Source organism: Podarcis filfolensis (genome assembly GCF_964270895.1).
Source record: "Podarcis filfolensis genome assembly, chromosome: 2".
Classification (NCBI taxonomy): Eukaryota; Metazoa; Chordata; class Lepidosauria; order Squamata; family Lacertidae; genus Podarcis; species Podarcis filfolensis.
Window position 1 is genome coordinate 25599824 of NC_139605.1, and position 20401 is coordinate 25620224.

The 20401-nt window shown below is 43.3% G+C and overlaps 1 protein-coding gene across 49 annotated transcripts in view; it reads right to left on the reverse strand.

The window, feature by feature from the left end:
- MAGI1 (membrane associated guanylate kinase, WW and PDZ domain containing 1) overlaps window positions 1–20401 on the reverse strand; it is a 458236-nt gene that overhangs the window by 61775 nt on the left and 376060 nt on the right. For 39 of the 49 annotated variants that reach the window (XM_083600323.1, XM_083600336.1, XM_083600328.1 and 36 more), the window contains 3 exons: window positions 19020–19112; window positions 14807–14992; window positions 12456–13076 (listed from right to left, as the gene is read on the reverse strand). In XM_083600323.1, coding sequence (XP_083456449.1) covers window positions 12456–13076; window positions 14807–14992; window positions 19020–19112 — 900 coding nt within the window. The remainder of the gene's footprint in view (window positions 1–12455; window positions 13077–14806; window positions 14993–19019; window positions 19113–20401) is intronic. The other 10 variants (XM_083600324.1, XM_083600318.1, XM_083600334.1 and 7 more) reach the window with 1 other exon arrangement.

Consider the following 20401-nt stretch of genomic DNA (forward strand, 5'->3'; position numbering starts at 1 on the left):
TTGGTCACTCATTTGGACAGAGTAATCTCAGCAATGAGATATTCCCTAATTAATAATAATAATATGACAGCAAAGAAAAACTTTTGCATTTTTAAAATGAACAAGGGATTTGCTTATGGCACCAGGGTTATTAAATGTTAAAATGTAATAAACATGAATGACTGAAAAAACCTTCCCTCTCAATGTTTGCCATTAATTCCAGCTGCCCCACCCCAAATGAAAATAGCTTGGGAAAATTGGTGGGAAATCTACACAAGCTACTGCTTGGCATTTCAAGGGCCCATGAATCTTGCAGGGGTTTTGCTCTTTGCCAGAGTTTGTTGCAGAACAAGCAATAATTGACTTCTTACCAAAACAAGCTAACACACACAATTTGTATGAAAAAACACACATATACAACACAGGCGGTTTGCATCCAGACAAAACGTACCATCAGAAGGAACAGCCTGGAGAAGACTTTCTTGCTAATACTTGCCTATAGAGTGGTGCTTTGTAATTTAAAATCAGGGCATATTTACAACAGTAATTCTAGCTGCCAAGGACTGAGCCAGGAAATAAATGTGCCGCAATCTGCATTGTGTATTCTCAACTGAAGGACAAGGAGCAGCAGTACCAGCCAACAAGAAACCACAGCTGAGGATTTCCCTGTGCATTTGGAGATTGGCAGTATTAACACTGCCTTTCTTTAGCTGACTTCCACAGACACTGCTGCCCTTTATTAGGGTAGCAACGTGATGCCCTTCTGAAAATGCTGTGCTACAACTTCCATCAATCCCAGCAAGGAGGGCCAATGACAACAAATGATGGAAGCCGTCGTCCAATGACATTGGGAAGTCATCGCACTTGCTCCTCCTCCTTTGTGTACTCTGCTTGAGCACATCCCTTAATCAAACATGCAGAAATAAATATGCAAAAGGTTGTATCTAACCAAGATCTACTCAAAGTAAAAAGGTAAAGGGACCCCTGACCATTAGGTCCAGTCGTGGATGACTCTGGGGTTGTGGCATTCATCTCGCTTTATTGGCTGAGGGAGCCAGCGTACAGCTTCCAGGTCATGTGGCCAGCATGACTAAGCCGCTTCTGGTGAACCAGAGCAGCGCACGGAAACGGCGTTTACCTTCCCGCCGGAGTGGTACCTGTTTATCTACTTGCACTTTGACGTGCTTTCGAACTGCTAGGTTGGCAGGAGCAGGGACCGAGCAACGGGAGCTCACCCTGTCGCGGGGATTAGAACCGCCAACCTTCTGATCGACAAGTCCTAGGCTCTGTAGTTTAACCCACATCCATTAACTTCGGGGGGGGGGGTCTGTTCTGAGTAGGATTAGCATTGGATACAGCCCAAGGTTAACAACTGCATCGCCACCAAGACTGAAAGGGGGCTAGGTTTCACAAACAAGTATTTTTAAGCTAATGAATGCCACGGATTAGAACCGTCTCTGCTAGGGTAACAAACAGAAACTCCCCGAGAAGATTTCATTAGCAAGCAGCAAGAAGGTAACTTGCTGTAAATGTCATGCAGTGAAAGATGAGACTTAGCCTTCCCCTTGCCATCAGTCATTGTCTTGGGGGAGTATAGCCACCTACCCAAGAAAACTTACTTTAGCATTTATATAGTGAGTTGATCATCATCACTAAGTTTGGAGATTCTGGTGTTCCTCCCCATTCTCTGATTTAACAGGGATGCATGGCAAAATGTTCACTCTGGAGGGTGTTATAAATGTCCAGCTTGATAATGATTGCATGCATAGTGTGCTAAGCTATCGCTTGTTGCAAAGTTGCATTCATCTCTCATCAAGGCTAGCCTACAACATGACCTCCAGTGGAGTGCTGTAGAAAATGAAAGTGCAGCAGGATCATTACACGCCAGAAAAGTGTAGCATGGCATGGCGAAACTGAACAGGGAAACCTTTTTCGCCCACTCTCGCAACACTAGAACGTGCAGACATTCGATGAAGCTGAATGCTGGAAGGCGCAGGGTGGAGAAAATAAAGATTTCTTCACACAGTGCATAAATAAAAAGTATGGTGTTCACTCCCAAAGTTGGCAGCGATGGCTACGAACTTGAATGGCTTTAAAAGAGGATTAGACCTGTTAAGTTGTGGGTGAACATATCAGACAACACAGCGATTCTTCAAACAGCTCTTGTTTATTCACAGGACAGGACAGAACAGAACTGAAGGGTTCAGCCAGCCTGCTTATATAGAGCTCCACTAGAACGCAACAGTAACCGCTTTCTGTAACTATCCAATCACTGAACGTCACTTTCAATCCTTTATTTGCATATGTGGACCTGAGTGAAAACTATCTACAGTATCCCTCTGCTGGCCCAGGGTGAGAACTTCAGTACATAACAAGACCATTTCATGGTGGATAAGACTAGCCATGGCTACTAGCTACCAAGTCAGCCCATTGCATCCATCTGGCTCAGGATTGTCAACATTGATTGGCAGTGGGCCTCCAACATTGGAGGGAGGAGTCATTCCTATCCTACCTGGAGATGCTAGGGACTGAACTAGGGCTTGTGTATACAAAGCATGAGCTCTATCACTGAGCAATGGTTCTTTTGTAGTAGAAGCATTAGGAGTAGATAGAGGTGGTTTGAGCACAAAGAAATGGAGACATGAGTGAATCAAAATAGTGCCCTCTACTGGACCGGAAGTCTCACAGCAAATAATTACAAACAGATCCAGCTCCTCACAGAAATAAAAAATAAAATAGAGGCTATATTCATTTTAGCTATCACTGTAATACGTAAAAACTTACTTTCTTTGCAAAAAGGAATTCATGCCCAAGACTAATTTAATATTCCTATCAGTTAAAGGAATCGTATGTATGCACAGGGTTCCTCCCAAAAGAAGGGAATAGAGCATTTAAATGAAACTAATTATCACTGAGATTATCATAAACATCCGAACCAAAACATTTCTTTCATTGTTCAGTGCTCTTAAAGCCGTGTTTGGGAGCAGCTTCTTCTACTTAGCAAATGACACTTTGGGAAAAAGGATAATCACGCGCTATTAAGCATTTCGTATGTAATACTTTTACTGTTTCATAATTACTTTGATGTTTTACTATATTACGGGGGGAACTATCAGCTACAGAGTTTCTTGCTATATTAATAAATTCCCTTTGCACAACATTTGTACTGCTCTGTGAACGGGGAATTTTTATTGCTTTCTAAAATAGATGGTCAGTCTGGAGTTCCATGAATCATGCTGGCAGCTACCAATATAATAACCTAAAGTAATTAATAATCAAGCTCATTAACCAACGGAACTTAAGACCTTCTTGAATGCCCCCTTTTCCTGATATTAATGCAAAACTAATCAACCCTGAGAGCTCATGGACCTCTGTATTGGCAGATCAAGACTTCAACATGAAAGGCAAATAGAGCTGGGTTGATGATTCTACAGAAAGTTAGAACACTGGGTACATTCTGAGATAAGGGATGCCTCTCAGCTTCCCTGGGTACCTGAAAAAGGGAGACATTTCTATGTATTTGTAAAACAGGGGCATCCATCTTACTCTAGACGGACAATAAAAGTGTAAAACAAATCTCTCACCACGTGGCCAGGGAGCCAATGTAAGCTCCCTGTGACTCAGGAAATGCACGTCAATATGTTTGACTTCCAAGTGCAAAACAAGGAGCTCTTAATTATTAACACTAATGGTCAATAATGCTCTTTGGTGGAGAAGGCAGGAGGATACTAAACTAACTCTGCATAAAACGTTGCCAGCAGAATTTTAATAAAAGATTAGATGAATAAAGCCCCATTTCAAGGACTTCGTGAAAGTCAAAACGACTCCAGGCTTGGTACAAAATAAAAAGACAGTAAGTCTGGATGGATTGGGTTTTTGGGGGGGATTTGATTGCTTGCACAAGCAAGTCCTTTAGAAGTGTGTTTTTTAAATTAAAAAATGTATACATCATAACTTATAAAGCACAGTGTTAGCTTTGTCAAGAGAATGCAGGTCCAAAAGATACATGCATGCAACTCGTTTCTGGTTCTAATTCTACATTCACTTATCCCAAGCCAGAGCTCAGAACTCCTCAAAGTTTGATTATTATTTTTTTGCATCTTCAAGGTGTAGAATCAGTGGAACTGAGCTGAAAGAACAATTTCTTGCAAATAATTCTTCATTGAAGGGCTAGTGATCACATGGAACAGGGAAATGGCCATCTTTCCACCATGCCATTCATATTCAACAGGAAAAGACCAAGGTAATCAACATGCGAGTTGTAAATCACAGTCTACTGACTTCAGCTGTTATCCTTCTCTGTCTGCTTAGAATCATTCTCTTCTTGCACCAGTTGCAAACAGTTAGACCAGGCAGGAATGGGCAGAAACAGAGCAGCCACTCATGCTTGTACTTGGATCCAAGTGTCAGCCCTCTGTCTTGAACCTGGTGCTCCACTAATTCATTGCTTTGCTCAAACCACTGATGGACTGTTGGACTCAAGTAGGATGGAAGAGTACCCTTTAATATTTCATGGTGAAGGAGGGACACAGTTGCTTGCACACTTGCTTAGGGACACACAGGCTAGCTGCCTCAAGGCCTCACCCAGCAACAGGTGAGTACGCCACTTGCTGTACACTATGCAGCAGACTGTCCAAAACGGCTTAAAAATCCCAGAGGATGTTTGTTATGAAGCTGTCATATTCTGAGATAGACCACTGTTCCATCTACTCCAGGGCTGTCTCTTCTGGCTGGTGGTGGCTCTACTTTTTCATGCAGAGATCTTTCCCCTGATGCAGGGGGTCACGGTTCCCATGGAGCACTCTGATTGAGACCAGGAGTGGGAGGCATTTGAGGAGGAGAACTTGGAAGGAGTCTACACAGCACAGGCTTTGTGATGATGCCCCCCACCCTGTCCCCTTGGATGTTCCCAGATCTACTGACAAGGCAGGAGACTCCCTGCCTTCTTCCCTACCTGTGAAGGATGAGGACGGCTCACGGGCATGACCTGCTCTGACGGGGGGGAGGGGGGAGGATTCAGAAAGGGACGTGCTATCTCTCAGGGACTCTACACCTACAGGCCAAGAATTCCCACAGGGACACAGATTTTCATGCGTAGCTTGGCCATTTGCCACCTCTGCTTACAAGCTTGGTGGGTAGGGCAGGGAAACTTGTTGGAACAACCTCACAGCTCCTGTGCAGTTGCTAATAGTGAACTCCTGAATCTTGCTCCTTGTTCCCAGACTGGATGTGTAGATATTACTCCTTTGCCTTGTAAGACTAGATTTTGCTCCTTCCCAGTCATGGAGTTTGTATAGCAGTAAGGCTGCTATAATAAAAATCAACTTCTTTACCTGTAAGCAAGGGCACCTGTTGTTGGTTTTATGCAGGAATCAGGACACCAGGAACTTGGTGTCTTCTACATGCAAAGGACTTGTTCTACCACTATGCTGTGGCCTCTTTTCCCTCAATTAAAGAGACACCAGAAAAACAAAATTACCTCAGAATATATTATCAGCTTTCAAAATACACCTCAGCAGCAGCTGCAGTGTGTGACATCACAGGCTGCACAGCATCTTTGTGTTAATGCACATGTAGTCTTTTTAGTTATTTATTTAATTTAGAATAACTAACTACCGTATTTTTCTATCTATAAGATGCCCCCATGTACAAGACAACTCCGATTTAAGAAAATGAGAGGAGATCTAGCCGTGTATAAGACGCCCCCAAATTTTGTACATTATTTTTTACGGAGGGAACCTAGTCTTATACATGGAAAAATATGGTATATCCCATTTTATATCCCCAATAGGTTCTCAAAGGGGCTTTCAAAAAATTCTCACAATACTCACTTTATAACTTTTACTGATATACCATAAATAAAACAGAGGCCAAACTCCAATAAGTGTTGTTTCCTGGAGTTCTCATTCATGTTATTATCATGAGGCAACTCCAAAAGAGAAAAAATGAGAAGGGCAAAATAGCGACAGCAGTTTACCAATTAAACTGTATGAGATAAAACTTTGTTTTCAACAATGGCCAGGCTTCAGACAGCACACAAGGCCCTTCTTGGTTGTTTGCCTCCCTCTACCAATGGAATCCACTTATTTCTTGCTTATGAAAAACCTTCCCCAAGCTGGTGTCCTTCAGGTGTTTTAGACTCACAACTCCCATCATCTCTGGCCATTGCTTATGCTGGCTGAGAATGATGGGAGCTGAAGTCCAACAACATCTGCAGGGGACCAGACTGAGGAGAATGCCTCAGAACATGGAGTTGCAAGCCACCTTTTATGGCTAATTGCTAATAGGTATCCATGCTCCATTAACTTGATTAATTGGGGAGGGGGGGTCTTCCTTAAAAAGGCATCAAAGCTAACTACATCTTATGATGCTGAACACAATACATTATGTGTTGTATTAAGTGGGATTGTCTTGCCTGAACTCCATCTGTGGCCGGTCTGTTCAACAGGTAATCCCCCCAAGAGGGAGGGAGGGAGGGAGAGAAATTTCTCCCACTTTTCACAAAGCCCCAATATCAGCTTAAAGCTCGGGCACAAAGATGGGCAGCCTGTGGCTCCTCAGATGCTGTTGGACACCAACTCCAATCAGCCCCAACCAGCGCGGCCGAAGGTTAGGATGACGGTAGAGCATGAAACTTTTATTCTCAGGATCATGGGCAAAAGATTCTTGCATTTCAGGGGCTAGATGATCCTGATGGTCCCTTCTGACCCTAAAATCCTATGATCCTATAGGGAGGGCCCAATGATTAGCCTATATTAATGTAAGCGACACAAGCAGCAACCACAAACAAAAGCGAGCCTCCTCATATTTGCATTTTTCTAGCCCTCTGCTGAAAGGGAAAGGACCATCCTGTAGATGAGGCAGGGAGGAAGAATTAAACGAAGGTATTTCAGAAATGTGACCAGTTAAATTCAAGTATCCGGTAATAGCCAAATCCCAAGACGCTGCAGAGCCATTCTCAAGAAGCAGAATGCACCTGCAATCCATTTATGCCTTCCTCGGACAACGGATGTGCACTAGAGGTCCTGTGACTCACTCTGAGCAACTACTACAGCCATTTCCTTGAATCCTAGGCACATAGCTGTCAACTTTTCCCTTTTCTTGCGAGGAATCCTATTCGGAATAAGGGAATTTCCCTTTAAAAAAGGGAAACGTTGACAGCTATGCCTAGGCACCCCCTTGAGCCTACTGGCGTCGTGTGTTTACGGGGATGCTTAATCAATCACTCAGCTGCAACCTTTCCAACCAAACTCAGCTGCGGCCTCAGTATTTCATGCTTCCCAAATTATGCACAGAAGCCCCTTGCGCTCAGCATAGCATGGCAATCTGCTCTCAGCAAGCCAGGATAAAATATGGTTGTCCTCTTAGCTGAGACAATTTAACGTCTGCTCGAGTTACCGGCATGTAAGGAATAGCTGGGAGAATGGAGAATATCATCTCTAGTTAAATCTGCCTTGTTTAATGCACAATATAAGGTTCTGCTGTGCCACCTTGTGTTATATCAAATCACATCTGATATAAAACACCAGCACAAGGCTAGGGAATGCCTAGCAATAAAACACAGATAATAACTGAATTATTATTATTTTGCAGAAGGGCCCGTTACTGAAATTTAACAGTGTTAGCAAGGACTTTGTTTAAACTAGATGGTATTGTCCATTAAGCACCAAGAACAGGAACAGGGTCTTGTAGCAGCTTAAAGGCTATCAGATTTATTGTAGCATAAGCCTTCATGGACCAGAGCCCACTTTATCAGATGTATCTGATAAAGTGAGCTTTAGCCCATGAAAGATTATGTCACAATAAATCAGATGATCTTTAAGGTGCTACGAAATTCTGGGTATTTTTTTCCCCTGAGGGGGGAGTTCCAATGACTTTACACAACTAGCCCTATGGAATTGGCACCAAATACTTGAGGTCTGTTCAAAGAACTTGTTTTTTTGTTGCTGCTGCTGCTGTTGTATAACCTAACAGAAACAGGACTGGCTTTGGCCACCTTTTCCTTACCCTCATTTCAAGGGTCTATTTAAAACATCTGATCGATTACTCAAAAGAAAATCCTCTCCCACTTCCTGGTACTTTTAACCAACAAACCGCCAACATAACCAGCCGACAGCTGCATACCCAAATTTTGCACATGTTGCACAACAACAGTGTTATGCAAATGGATGAGAATTTATTTCCACCATATTCCCTGCGGGCTAAAATTATTTTTCCATCTCAATTATACTAATTGCCTATTTGCTTAATTTTCTACAACAGTCTTCCCAGCATTCCAAACTTCGTGCCAATTGTGCAAGCTTAGGAAATGGTATGAGATACTGTATCTGCAATTTAAATAATAAGATCATAGAACTGTGGAGTTGTGAGGGACCCTGTGGTTCATCTAGTCTAACCTACAGCTCTCAAAATTCTTTGGGGGAAACATTGCTGTTTATAAAGAAGCACCACAGTGCATTAAAAGTGTAGCAGCAAACTCTTCTCCCAATTGCCTGATTCATACATTATAATCTTGATGCAACGGATACTTCAGAACACATGGCTGCTGATGGTACAAAAGCTCTATGGTTCAATAAAAGTTCAGTCATACATTTTGACTCCTCGTTTTTGTGGAAATATGACAGCATAGCTGAAACCAAACAAACAAGACAAGAGAATTGCTTTATCCAAAACAGCACCCACATAGTTCTGTTTTCAGGCACTTACTGTAACCTATGAATCAAACCTCGCTTTATTTGATGAGTAACTTTGAGACAGCATACGCAACAATATTGTGGGTTATAGGGTTTTATTTTCACACGGTGCTTTATTTTTCCTCCGCATCTCCTTCATTGACCTCCCTCTTCCCGTCCCTTAACCTGACAGGGTCTGTGGGCACAAGCAAGTCTAATATCGCAAGTCACAGCTCCGGATGAAGATGCATTGTAGTAAATATTTTACGGGCTGCTCTTTCCCTGGCTATGCGCCTTGCATTTTAACAATCAGGCATAATTGTCAAGAGCAGACGAGTGGCTCGGAGCTGGCTGAGCTTTTCAAATCTATTACTCATCCATTTCTGATATTTCTCTGCCTTAGTAACCACCGCTGACAAATTCTTTCGACAACTCTGAACACCAGCCTTTTGTGCCACGCAGCAGAGGAAGCCGGTGTGAACACAAGCAGCGTGTTAATAAAATAAACGCCTGACATCAAGGCGTCTCCCCAGCACTCTCTTCAGTGGACAGCAGAGGGAGAAGGAGGGAAATGCAAGCCGCAGAATCATCTTCTTCAAGATAGATGGGGAAAGAGTTCAATCATAAAGAGGGAGCCACACACACACTTCTCAGAAGCGTAGCAAAATTATTAATACTGATACCCGTATCAGGGACCTATGGCTCTAGAAAAGGAACAGGCAACAGTCGGTGGTTGTAAAAAGAAAAGAAAAGAAGAGGACTCTGTTACCTAAAATAGTTTTGTGGAACTGGGTTCTTCAGAAGATGAAATATTTCTTATCCCCACAGGAATGAGCTGCATCAGTTGATGCTTCCTTGCCTATACAACTACTAAAAGACTCGTTTCTCTTTGCTACTCTTTGCTTTGATCGCCAGAGGCACAAGTAATAAAGGAAGTCTAGAAACCACAAAAATCATTTCAAAACTTTGGGCTTGCTCTGTGTGTGCGTATATAATTTTTTACAATACAAATTGTATGTGCAATTGCCTATTCTTCTAGTTAGCTCAGGCTTAGTGTGCATGACAATACTATGCCAAATTATACTTCAGGTGCCAACTCTCCAGCCTGCCCTTTTCCCTGCCTTCACGCAAAGGCAGCAATGCACGCAAAAAACGAGGCAGACACCATTAGCAGCTCATAAAATCTGTCATAATATCCTCTCCCCATTTTTGGAATGGAGTCATCGCAAGGTGACTTCCAGCCCATATTGTCTATTCTCCAGCCTTGTGAAAGTGCCCCATACAGTACACATAGAAGTTACCAAATCATCAAAAACTCTAGAAATCTGAGATGGGTCAAGCCATTACTGCTGCTTTTTTGGGGGGGAGGGGCACGTTCTGTGGTTGTGAATTGTCAGATCTCCTGATGTCGAGAACTGATGCATTTACTGTGCAATGATTTATAAAATCTCTGAGATACTCAGAAGGTATGCATTGCATAAAGAGGACGTGGGTTTGCCTATGATAGAGCACAGGCAGGTAGGCACAGCCCACCTGGTATATGGCTGAGTTGAGAAACCCCTGGAATGGGATGGATGCAATGCGGCAGGGAAACACAGGGAAGATAGGAGAGAAAGAAAAAGCCCCTGTAAACATGGTGGCATGGTTCCTGCCCTGTTGCTGGAAGAAAGTGAAACGGTTGGCAGAGATTTCCTAAATAGGGATGGAACAAGCCCCCAAAGGTTGCAGACCCATGGGTGCAGCAAGTCTGTAGGAGCACAGTCCATGCGGCAACTTGCCGGGTGATTCCAAGGCTGAGCAAGGCTGCATCCAAATTCCAAGGCTGAGCAAGGCTGCATCCAAATTCTAGCTCAACAAGTAAGAATGAGCTTCATCCACTCACAACGTAGTCCTTTTCTCCCTCTTTGCTCTTCCCTTCGGGGAAGTGGGGAGATAAACCAAGAAGCTGCAGTTAACCACAGCTTCCCAGGATGTGCAAAGTGGGGGGAAAATAGGGTTAATGGCTTCCGAACAAGCCTGGATTTGGAAATCCGCATTAAGCTCACCTGTAGCTTCCTGGTTTGTTTCCTGCTCATTCCCAGGAAGCAGGTGCAAAAGGACTGCATGCAGGTGAAAGCTGCATGTGTATGTCCTGGCTGTGATCATGTGAATGTAGACAGCTGATGTCGGGCAGGTTATGAGAAAGCAAGAGACACAGCTCGGAGGTGATTAGCCCTCTCTCCTCTCAGAAAAGTACTGGATCGCTTTCCCAGCAGGTGGAAAGCATAATTAAGCACTGAGCATCAAAGCAGGGTGCATAAAAAATCAATGATTTTTTAAAAAAGAAAAATGATTGTTTTATTTAAATCAGATTTTTAAAATTTAATTTGGATTTTTTAAATAAAATGCTTTTGGATGAAAAAAAAACTATCTAAAGATAGTTTTCTATTTAAGTTACATTATAGTCCAAAGGCTATTCATCAAGAAATAAAGATTTAAGTTTTTCGTGTGTGCTAAAATGCAGTTTAAGGTTTGTTTGTTTGTTTGTTTTTTAAAAAATGTTTAACCACATCAGTTAACAAACATTGATACATATGCTATAATGTTATTGTTTTAGTTAAATGAATTGTTTTAATTGTTACTAAGGAAATGATTATTTTTCTCCTTCCAATAAAGTACAGCAGAAAAGTTGTCCAAATATAAACAGTTAACTTATTAAACCTCACAATAATTTCATAATTATCGGTCTATGTACTTCTAATAGTATAACCAAATCAGTAATTTTTGATATAACTGTAAAAACTACTCTGAAAATTTATTATTCCAGAAATGAAACCTTCATCTGGTTGTAAATATTAAGATTATACCAGCAAGAATGAGTCTTTCTGTAAAAAAATAATAGTGATTTAAATCAAGTCTTATTGACTAGTGATTTAAATCATGAGTTAAATCGTGATTTTAATGGATTTGATTTAAATCAATTTCACCCTGCATCAAAGAAACCTTTCTGGGGATGCAAAAAGTTGAGCATGGCAACTAAAGCGAGGTCATAGCAATTCCTTGTTTCTGCAATAAGGTGATTGACTGATATGGGACTAAAATATAAGACAGAAATGAGACCGATTAATTAACAATAAATAAATAAATAAATAATCAGCTGACTCATCATTTCAGATTCTCATTAAAACTGGATACCTGCAGTTTCTGATCACACCACCTCATTATACCCAGGATATATAATGAGGAAGTTTAAATGTCAACCATGATTTCCATTTCCATATGCAGTTTGCTATGGAAAGATTAATACTATGTGTCATTTTCTTTTTCTAATGCATCGGTACGGATGCATTTAAAATAAAATAAAAAATCGAAACTGCCAGGCTTCTAAGTATATGATGAAGAATCTCAATATTGAGCTTGCTAAACTATTCCACTTTCGGCAAGAAAACGCTTCTCAGCAATTCTGATCCATATTGACTCGAGTCTCTTCCATATCTTAAAATAAGCTTAGAATACCAGGGACACATCTTTTGTTATATTTCTACAGGGTTATTCTAAACAATGGTCCAAATGAAGAGGCAAATGACTATCAGTTTTCATCAGTCTCAGGTGACTGTGTGTATTCAAACATATATGTTTGAAGTCAGGCATCTCCAACCTGGTATTGCCCAGAAATCGTCGGACTACAACTCCCATCATCCCTGACCACTGGCAGCTGATGGGAACTGAAGTTTGACAACATCCGGAGGGCACCTGGCTGGGAGAGGCTGCTTTTAAGTCCGTGCTGTTTTGTGTGAACTAAAAAAAAAACCACACCACACCTACCTCCTCGCTGTACAAGCAGTGTCACCTCGCTTCCTTTTGGGCATTCAATAAGCATATCCACCACTTGGTTGTGAGTTAGATTCTGGACATTCTTCTTACTGACTTCCACTATAAGATCCCCTTCTTTTAGGCCTCGGCACCTTGGGCTGTCAACGATTTGCTTCACTCTCTGTCCCCCACCCCCGGGACTGTCTGCTATAGTGAAGCCAAAGCCCATGGGCCCTTTGATTATATGTACAGTTATGAGTTCAGGTTGCGTCGCTATAGAAGAAGCCAAAGAGACGGTGTCATTGGGGTAGCCGTGGGATCCGTTCGAGGAAACCTCAGCCGGGCTGCTGGGCCTGGGCTCCTTCATCCCGTTTACTTTCCCCGTTTTGCTGCCGTGACTCGCAGGGGAGTCATAGTTCTCCTGCCCGTTCACAATGATCGGTTCTTTATCCAAGATGGCCACAGAGGTCACTAGGCTTGTGTTGGGATCATCGGGGTCAAAAGGCAGAGGATAGCCTCGGCAGAGTTCTAGATCCACGCTGGCGCCGATAGGGATCGACTGGAAGATTTTGACAACTTGAGCGTGCGTATGGCCCAGCACGCACGTGTCGTTCACGCTGACGATAACGTCCCCTACGGAGCAAGTGGACGAAAAGTCTGTGAATTTACACACCCAAGCCTGTTGCATCAGCATATCATGGCATGGGGACTACCTTAGGTTTGCCAAAGTGCATATCCAGTCATATTTTTTAAACATACATTTGACCAGCAAACACTTAACACATTTTGCTATGTCACAAGCTGTCTGAAAACCCCCACACTTTTATGGCAAGTTTTTAAATTTTGTGTCGTGGGTGGTGGCTGTTTTAAGAAACGTTATGCCCAAACCTATTGGGCATGAAGCATCCAAGTGCATTTGTCTTTGGTGCCTCAGACTTTTTAATGACTTCTTAACAGCAACTGTGAAAAGGAAAAGCACAGGAAAACCAAAATGGAATTTTGTACGAATGACAAGCAAGCCAATGTGGTCAAATGGGCAGAATTTAGAGTCTGGACCTGGGTTTCTCTGAATCCTGGCTTGCCTATCTTTAAAGTAGAAACACCATGAAAAACAAAGGTGAAGGATGAAATATTGACCATAAGTTTGCTTTAAGATGGGAATCCCTAAATATCCCCAACGCAATGAAACTTTTATAAGAAGACACAGGCACTTGCAGCAGAGGTGGTCGTGCAGACTAACTTACTGAGAAATAACTCCAAAAGGCAGTGGAATCTTCTTTTAATTTCTGGAACAAAGTAGCTGGGTTCCAGACGACTACAACGCACTTAACTGCCATTCAATGTTGCTGATTAGAAACTCTTCAATTACACCCCCCGCCCCAAATAAAAAACCCCAAACCTGCCTTATAACTGGGATAATCCCCTTGCTCGCTTGGATAGAGGGTGTGTGGAGCTTTTACATGGCCGGAATATAGCCTCCTGTAAAACGGCATGAGTCAAATCAGCCTCAGCCAATAAACAGGGATGGCCAATAAAGAGTTGTGGTCCATCGACATCTGGACGATGTCTAGGAGCTACATAAAAGGGGTCATCAAATGCTTGCCAACCCCTTTCAGTAGAGTGCCATGTTTCAAATCGATCCCATCTAGGTACAAAATATTACTTGTCAAGCATACGACACTGTGACAAGCCTGCTTGTTCTGTTGAGCATCAGAGATTCATTGATCAGTGGCCAAAAAATTATTGCATGCTTCTGAGTGCTTTAAAACACTTATAGCATGGGAGGCTTTATTAGCCTTGTTTGGGACATGGGTGGCGCTGTGAGTTAAACCACAGAGCCTAGGACTTGCCGATCCGAAGGTTGCGGTTTGAATCCCCACGACAGGGTGAGCTCCCGTCACTCAGTCCCTGCTCCTGCCAACCTAGCAGTTTGAAAGCATGTCAGAGTGCAAGTAGATAAATAGGTACCGCTCTGGCGGGAAGGTAAACGGCGTTTCCATGTGCTGCTCTGGTTCACCAGAAGCAGCTTAGTCATGCTGAGCACATGACCCGGAAGCTGTACGCCGGCTCCCTCGGCCAATAAAGCGAGATGAGCGCCACAACCCCAGAGTCGGCCACGACTGGACCTAATGGTCAGGGGCCCCTTTACCTTTTTATAAACTGAGGTCACAGCAAACCGATACACCAGGCGCACCCCACTCCACCAATTCTGTGTCTTAACTTGCCATTTGACCTCAGATCTTCACGGTTTAAAAGCTCAAAAACCTCCATTCTCTGGGCCACACCAGCTGCCCGAACCTGCTAATATTACATGAGCGCAAAGCATTTTGGGATTGTTTTTGAAGCCAGATTGACAACACTACCTGTTTCCATTTTGCCATCCAGAGCTGCAGGCCCATCAAGCACCAAACTCTTTATCTGAAGAAATTCATCCGGTTCATCCCCGCCGACGACGGTGAAACCAAAACCCCTGCTGCTTTTCCTCAGTTTGGTGTGAATGAACTTTCCTTTCAGTTCAGATGGGTTCCGTGTGAAAAACGGCTTTCCTGCTGTGGAAGTTTCAGAAGTTTATAAACACACCAAGGAAGGAAAGAAAGAAGAAAAAAAGAGACAAGCACGCCTCTCCACTACCCCCTTTCCTTAACCTCTCTCAGCAACACTATGAACTCACTTCTAAGGATGAGCAAGCTTTCAAGCTTCAGAGGGCTCCTTTTTTTCCCAGGCAGGTGAGAAACTCCCGGGAAGCTCAAAAGATGGGAGTACATTCTCCCCCAAGAAGGAGGCTCAATTAAAATGCATCGCCGTGACCATCTCTCCTCGGTTGGAACTGTTACAGCAATTAATACAGTAACATCCAATCCAAAAGGAAATTAAAGGGCAGCGATACAAGTTAATTCCCACTGTAATGCACATCCTAATTGCAAAAGTGCTTTTCTTTTTAAAGCAAGACAACCTTATTAAGTACAGCCGGTTATCGTCAAAGGCCTGGCCTGTACATCACACTTAGCCAAACTATGGCTTAGTGCAAACTCATGGGTATCCAAGGGCAGCTGGCTTGGCGCCAAAGTGTTACAATAAGCTCAGAGCTTACAATCTCCAAATGGAGAAATATTTGGCCCTCAGTTCACGTGACCTTAGAAATTGGCTCTTTGACCAGGATGCCAATCAAGACAGAACATCCACAGTAGCTGCCCATAACTCTACTTGGTACCCCCAAATTAAGATCAACCATTCAAGGCCGCACTACCTTGAGACGCTGACTTTCCTGCAACTGCGTAGGGCATTTGTTGAACTAAGGTTCCAGCAGATGCCATCAGCATACTTAAGAGGGGAATTCCCCATATGGAACACAAATGCATTTATAGAAGCAATCAGGTCAAGGATATCATGTGCTACCTGTGAATTTGCCCCCTATATACAATGCTCAGATATTTTTAAAAAAATAATCTATTCTTAACTAATCGCCCCAGGAGGTGACAGTCGAATTTTTAGCTGATAAAAGATCTTGAGATTATACACCTGGCAGCCAAATTTGCTCTGGCAGCTAAGAAGCTCATTCCGGATATGTGAATGCTCTCTAATTTTTTAAATTTTATGCTGTAAACTTTGATAGGGTATGTCGTGCGATTTCAGAGCAAACCCTTGCCTTGCCCTTTGCTATACATTGTAAAGGCTATGCACAATAAATTGACTGACTGACTGATTGATTGATTGATTGGCATCTCCTTTTTGATCCCCCCTGGTCCTTTTGTTTGCCACATTGAACTAAGGAATGGGGTGTGTGTGTGTGTGTTCTGGTTTATTTTGAGTGACAATAATAGCTTTGTAACACACAGAATGGCCCTCTATGCACTAGCTGCAAAAAAATAATAATAAAATAAAATCAGGTGAAAGGTGTTAGATAAAATCACTGCAATTATTGTGGTGATTCAGAGGTTTAATTTGAAATCAAGGTGGATTTGACTTTGCTGGTGCCTCCGGTAACCTCTGAATTACATCATGGATGTTGGCTCACATTACGGACACATAATCTGTATTGTTTTATTGGTACTGTTGCTGTGGGATTGTCGTTGCCTGTGGCTAGAACAATAAACTGATACCGTACTGTATGGAGCTAAGAGGGCTCATGGTTAAGCTCTCTTCAAACTAACCATGAGTAGTAACCAAGGTTGGCTTTTGGTTACAGGTCATGGTTAGTCTGCAGAGAGCTTAACCATGAACCCAGGCACAGGCTGGGCCAAAGCTTGGCTCAGCATACATTTGCAGACATAGCAGGTGTAAGAATATGGCAAGTGTAATGGCTTAGCTCATGCTAGATTGCCCTACACCAAGTCAGAAAACAGGTTCATCAGATACAGTATTGTCCGGCAGCTGCTCCTCAAGTTCTTGAGCTGAGATATTTCCTGATATTACAGCATGCGCTGGAGAATGAATCTAGGCCCTTATCCATGTGCTCATCCACCGAACGATGGAGTCTTTTCCCCTTTAATTCCAACCCCACCCATGCCCACAACATCCGTAGGAACCGATTTGCACACTAGTATTAGAAATAACACCCCCATTGCCTTATAGGGCTGCAGCCTCATGGAAGAATCAAGAAAGATGAATGCTTTTGTTCTTTGTGCAGCTGAAACTGAGAGCATCATATCTGATGAAAACTGAGAAGGGGATACAAGGATGAAATGCTTGGAAACACGCACAGGCAAAATGCATAGGAGGGAACAACAAACCGCAGATAATGTTATGTTGGCATTGTCCCCTCCCAAATAGCCATGATAAATACGTCTTCCCCACAGGACAGCTATGGAATTGAAAGCTGCAGAAGAATTACACACAGCGAAGGAGAATACTTTTCAACACCGCAAGGGTGAATTTGGTATTTACAAAAATAGGTTTTTGCACACGCCAGCCAAGACGACAAGGTGATACATAATATGACTCTCAAGGGTGACTCAGAACACCAAAGCTTTAAGCGGTGCTAATTATTTTTGAGCCTGAATGGATTTTTGAAAGTATAAAATCACCAAGCAAGGAGATGAGTATGCCATGGGGAACCTCTGAAGAAGAGATAAGTTATGTATTTATTCACTTAAATTCATTAGCAATTTTACCATTTGCATCTTTACATACCAGCAATAAAAATATGTTAATAAAATAATAAGAAGGCAGCAGAGTCGGTACTATTTTAGTGCCTTTTCCAACCTGACTTCATTTTTTCCAAGTGTTTCAGCCTGTGCAGCTTAGGCCCCAGTTCACACAATGGTTCTTTTCAATGAGCTGAACTCAACACGTTTTCCACAGACTGGCACATGCTGAACTTGTTTTCTGAATGGGCTCAACACATGCCGCCATCCTGACTCAACGTGTCCTAAAGAGGCATTGGCAAGTGTGCCGAACAAGCGTGAGAAAGGCAAGCGCACAGAAGTTCCTTGCGCTTGAGAGCAGCAAGCTACCAGCTTCTTCATGCTTCTCACACAAGGGATAACTCCACCAGTGTATTTGTTTGGGGAGGAGGCAAAAGCTTCAGGACAGGAAGTGGGCTAGTCCCAAGCTAGTTTGTGTGTGTGAGAGATTTCTTTGCACAGTCACATGAACTAGCACTTCTTGTTAAGTCACAGCTATTGAGCATGAGAAAGCACTAGTGTGGACCTAGCACTTGTGCGAGGCTTCAGTTCTGGGGGTTGGTGCAGAAAGGGAAAACTGTGCAAAGTCAGGAACCCCTGGAAACTACCATGAGCCAGAAGCCTGCTTACTGGCATCCCACGACCTTCCCAGACCCCAATAAACAAGCAGATGTCTTTTTTGCCTGCCTCTGGGATGTTCTCAGAGCCCTCACATCTCCTTCCCAGAGATTGGTAAGGAAGGCGCAGCCATGCTTATCGGGCTTTGGGAAGGCAGTGTGAGGGCTCTGGGATGCTGCTGGAGCCCTCCTGCTCCCTTCCCAAAGACCAGTAAGCGAGGAAAACCCCACCTATCTGACTGGGTTGCCCCAGCCACTCTGGGCAGCTCTATTTAGCCACCCCCCTCACAAGGTTGTGATCACAGAGCGCTTGAAGGAGCTGGGTATGTTTAGCCTGGAAAAGAAGAGACCGAGAGGAGATATGACAGCCATCTTCAAATATCTTAAAGGCTGTCACATGGAAAAGGGAACAAGCTTGTTTTCTCCTGCTCTGGAGGGTACAACTAGAACCAATGGCTTCAAGCTGCAAATAAGGTGATTCCGACTAAACATTCGGGAAAAAACTTTCTGACAGTAAGAGCTGTTTGGCGGTGGAACAGACTCCCACAAGAGGTGGTGAACTCTCCTTCCTTGGAGGTTTCTAAGCCGAGGTTGGATGGTCATCTGTCATGGATGCTTTAGCTGAGATTCCTGGACCACCTTCCAACTCTACGATTCTATGATTCTACCACTGAGCTAAGAAGACCCTTCCTCTAACTGTAAATCAGGCAAAACCTTTCCCTGAGTACTTCACCACACCCCCAAGGAAGGATATCTTATTTGATAATGACACTCTCTGAATCATTTTTTTATTTTCTCCTTCGTGCGAAAGAGAAATACGTATTACAGCAACTTACCTTGTACTGGAGCATCTCGAACTGTCTCCTGGTTGTTGGGAGTGTGGTTTGGAACAGCAGGAGGGGCAAGTGGCGGGTGCTCCGCTGTCCATTCTGAGGAAAAAAAAAACAGACGTGTATTGGCTTTCACTCTGTTGACACCAGGGGAAAATCAGCAATCAAGAGGGACTCGACAGGCCGACCATGATGGCTCTTCAAGTGCCTAGTCAACCTTCTTTGCAACCCTACAGAAGACTCATCATGTCTCTCAGAGCCTGCACAACCATGAGAAGTTGGGGGGGGGAATGATTCATCGCCCTAAGCCAGATGTTGCTGGAATCTGCCAGGCCCAGCCAGTATGGCCGACGGTCAGGGATGGTGGGCGTTGCAGTCCAACAACATCTGGAATCTGGAATCCTTGCCTTAATGTGATCAACGATAAGAGAGCAAGATTAACCACACGTTGGGAGTGTGGAAAATGAGGAGCAATGCCTGACTAGTGAATGGATATTTGTGGTCACGGAGGACAGACAGATGCAGTAGTTGGGGTTAACTGCCCATGCTTACACTGTAAGGCCACACACACAGCATTTTAGTGCACGTTACAACTCGTTCAACCTCCCATCTGAAATTGCCTTGCCTTTTATTGGGCCTTCGTTTATTTTGAATCTCAGACAAATCTATGGAGGAGAGTGAGCTTTTGTTGTATGTGGCAGATCATGTTTTTATGCTTGTTTTTTTAAAAAAAATGATCCAGTCTCTTTGGCTCTGTTTTATACTGGTTATGTTGATGGCATCGTAATCTTAAACATTGTAAAATGCCCTGAGTGGTGGGGAAGGGTATACGTGTTCAAACAGATGAAATAAACAATAACTGTAAGGAAAGGAGAGGCACTTAGTGCTGCTTGGCTTAGATACAACTTGCCCATTAACCAGGCAATGCCTGGAACCGAGCTGTCTGCTGCCTTTGCCATTTTTCTGGAGATCAGGGCAGGTGGGGACAGCTTCTCCTTCCCATTGCAGCTCCTCATGATGTGCCTGAGTTCAACTAAGCTGATTATAGTTCAAATTCATCTGTGAACATGTGAGATTATGAAACTATCTCAAACAGAGGTAAACCTGTTGATGGCATTTTACCATTGCACTGTGGAGAGTGTATTAACTTATGGTTTGTGTGTGTGGTTTGGGAGCTGCACGGCCAGGGGAAAAACAATGCTGTCCAGGGTTGTAAAGACTGCAGAGAGAATAATTGGGTGCACTCTTCCCACCTTAGATCAAATCTATGCTGTCAGGTGCCATAAGAAAGTGGCAGAGATAGCGCAGGATAGTACACATCCCGGAAATGATCTCTTTCAGCTTCTGCCTTCTGGAAGAAGGTATAGGGTTATAAAGGCCAGGACTAG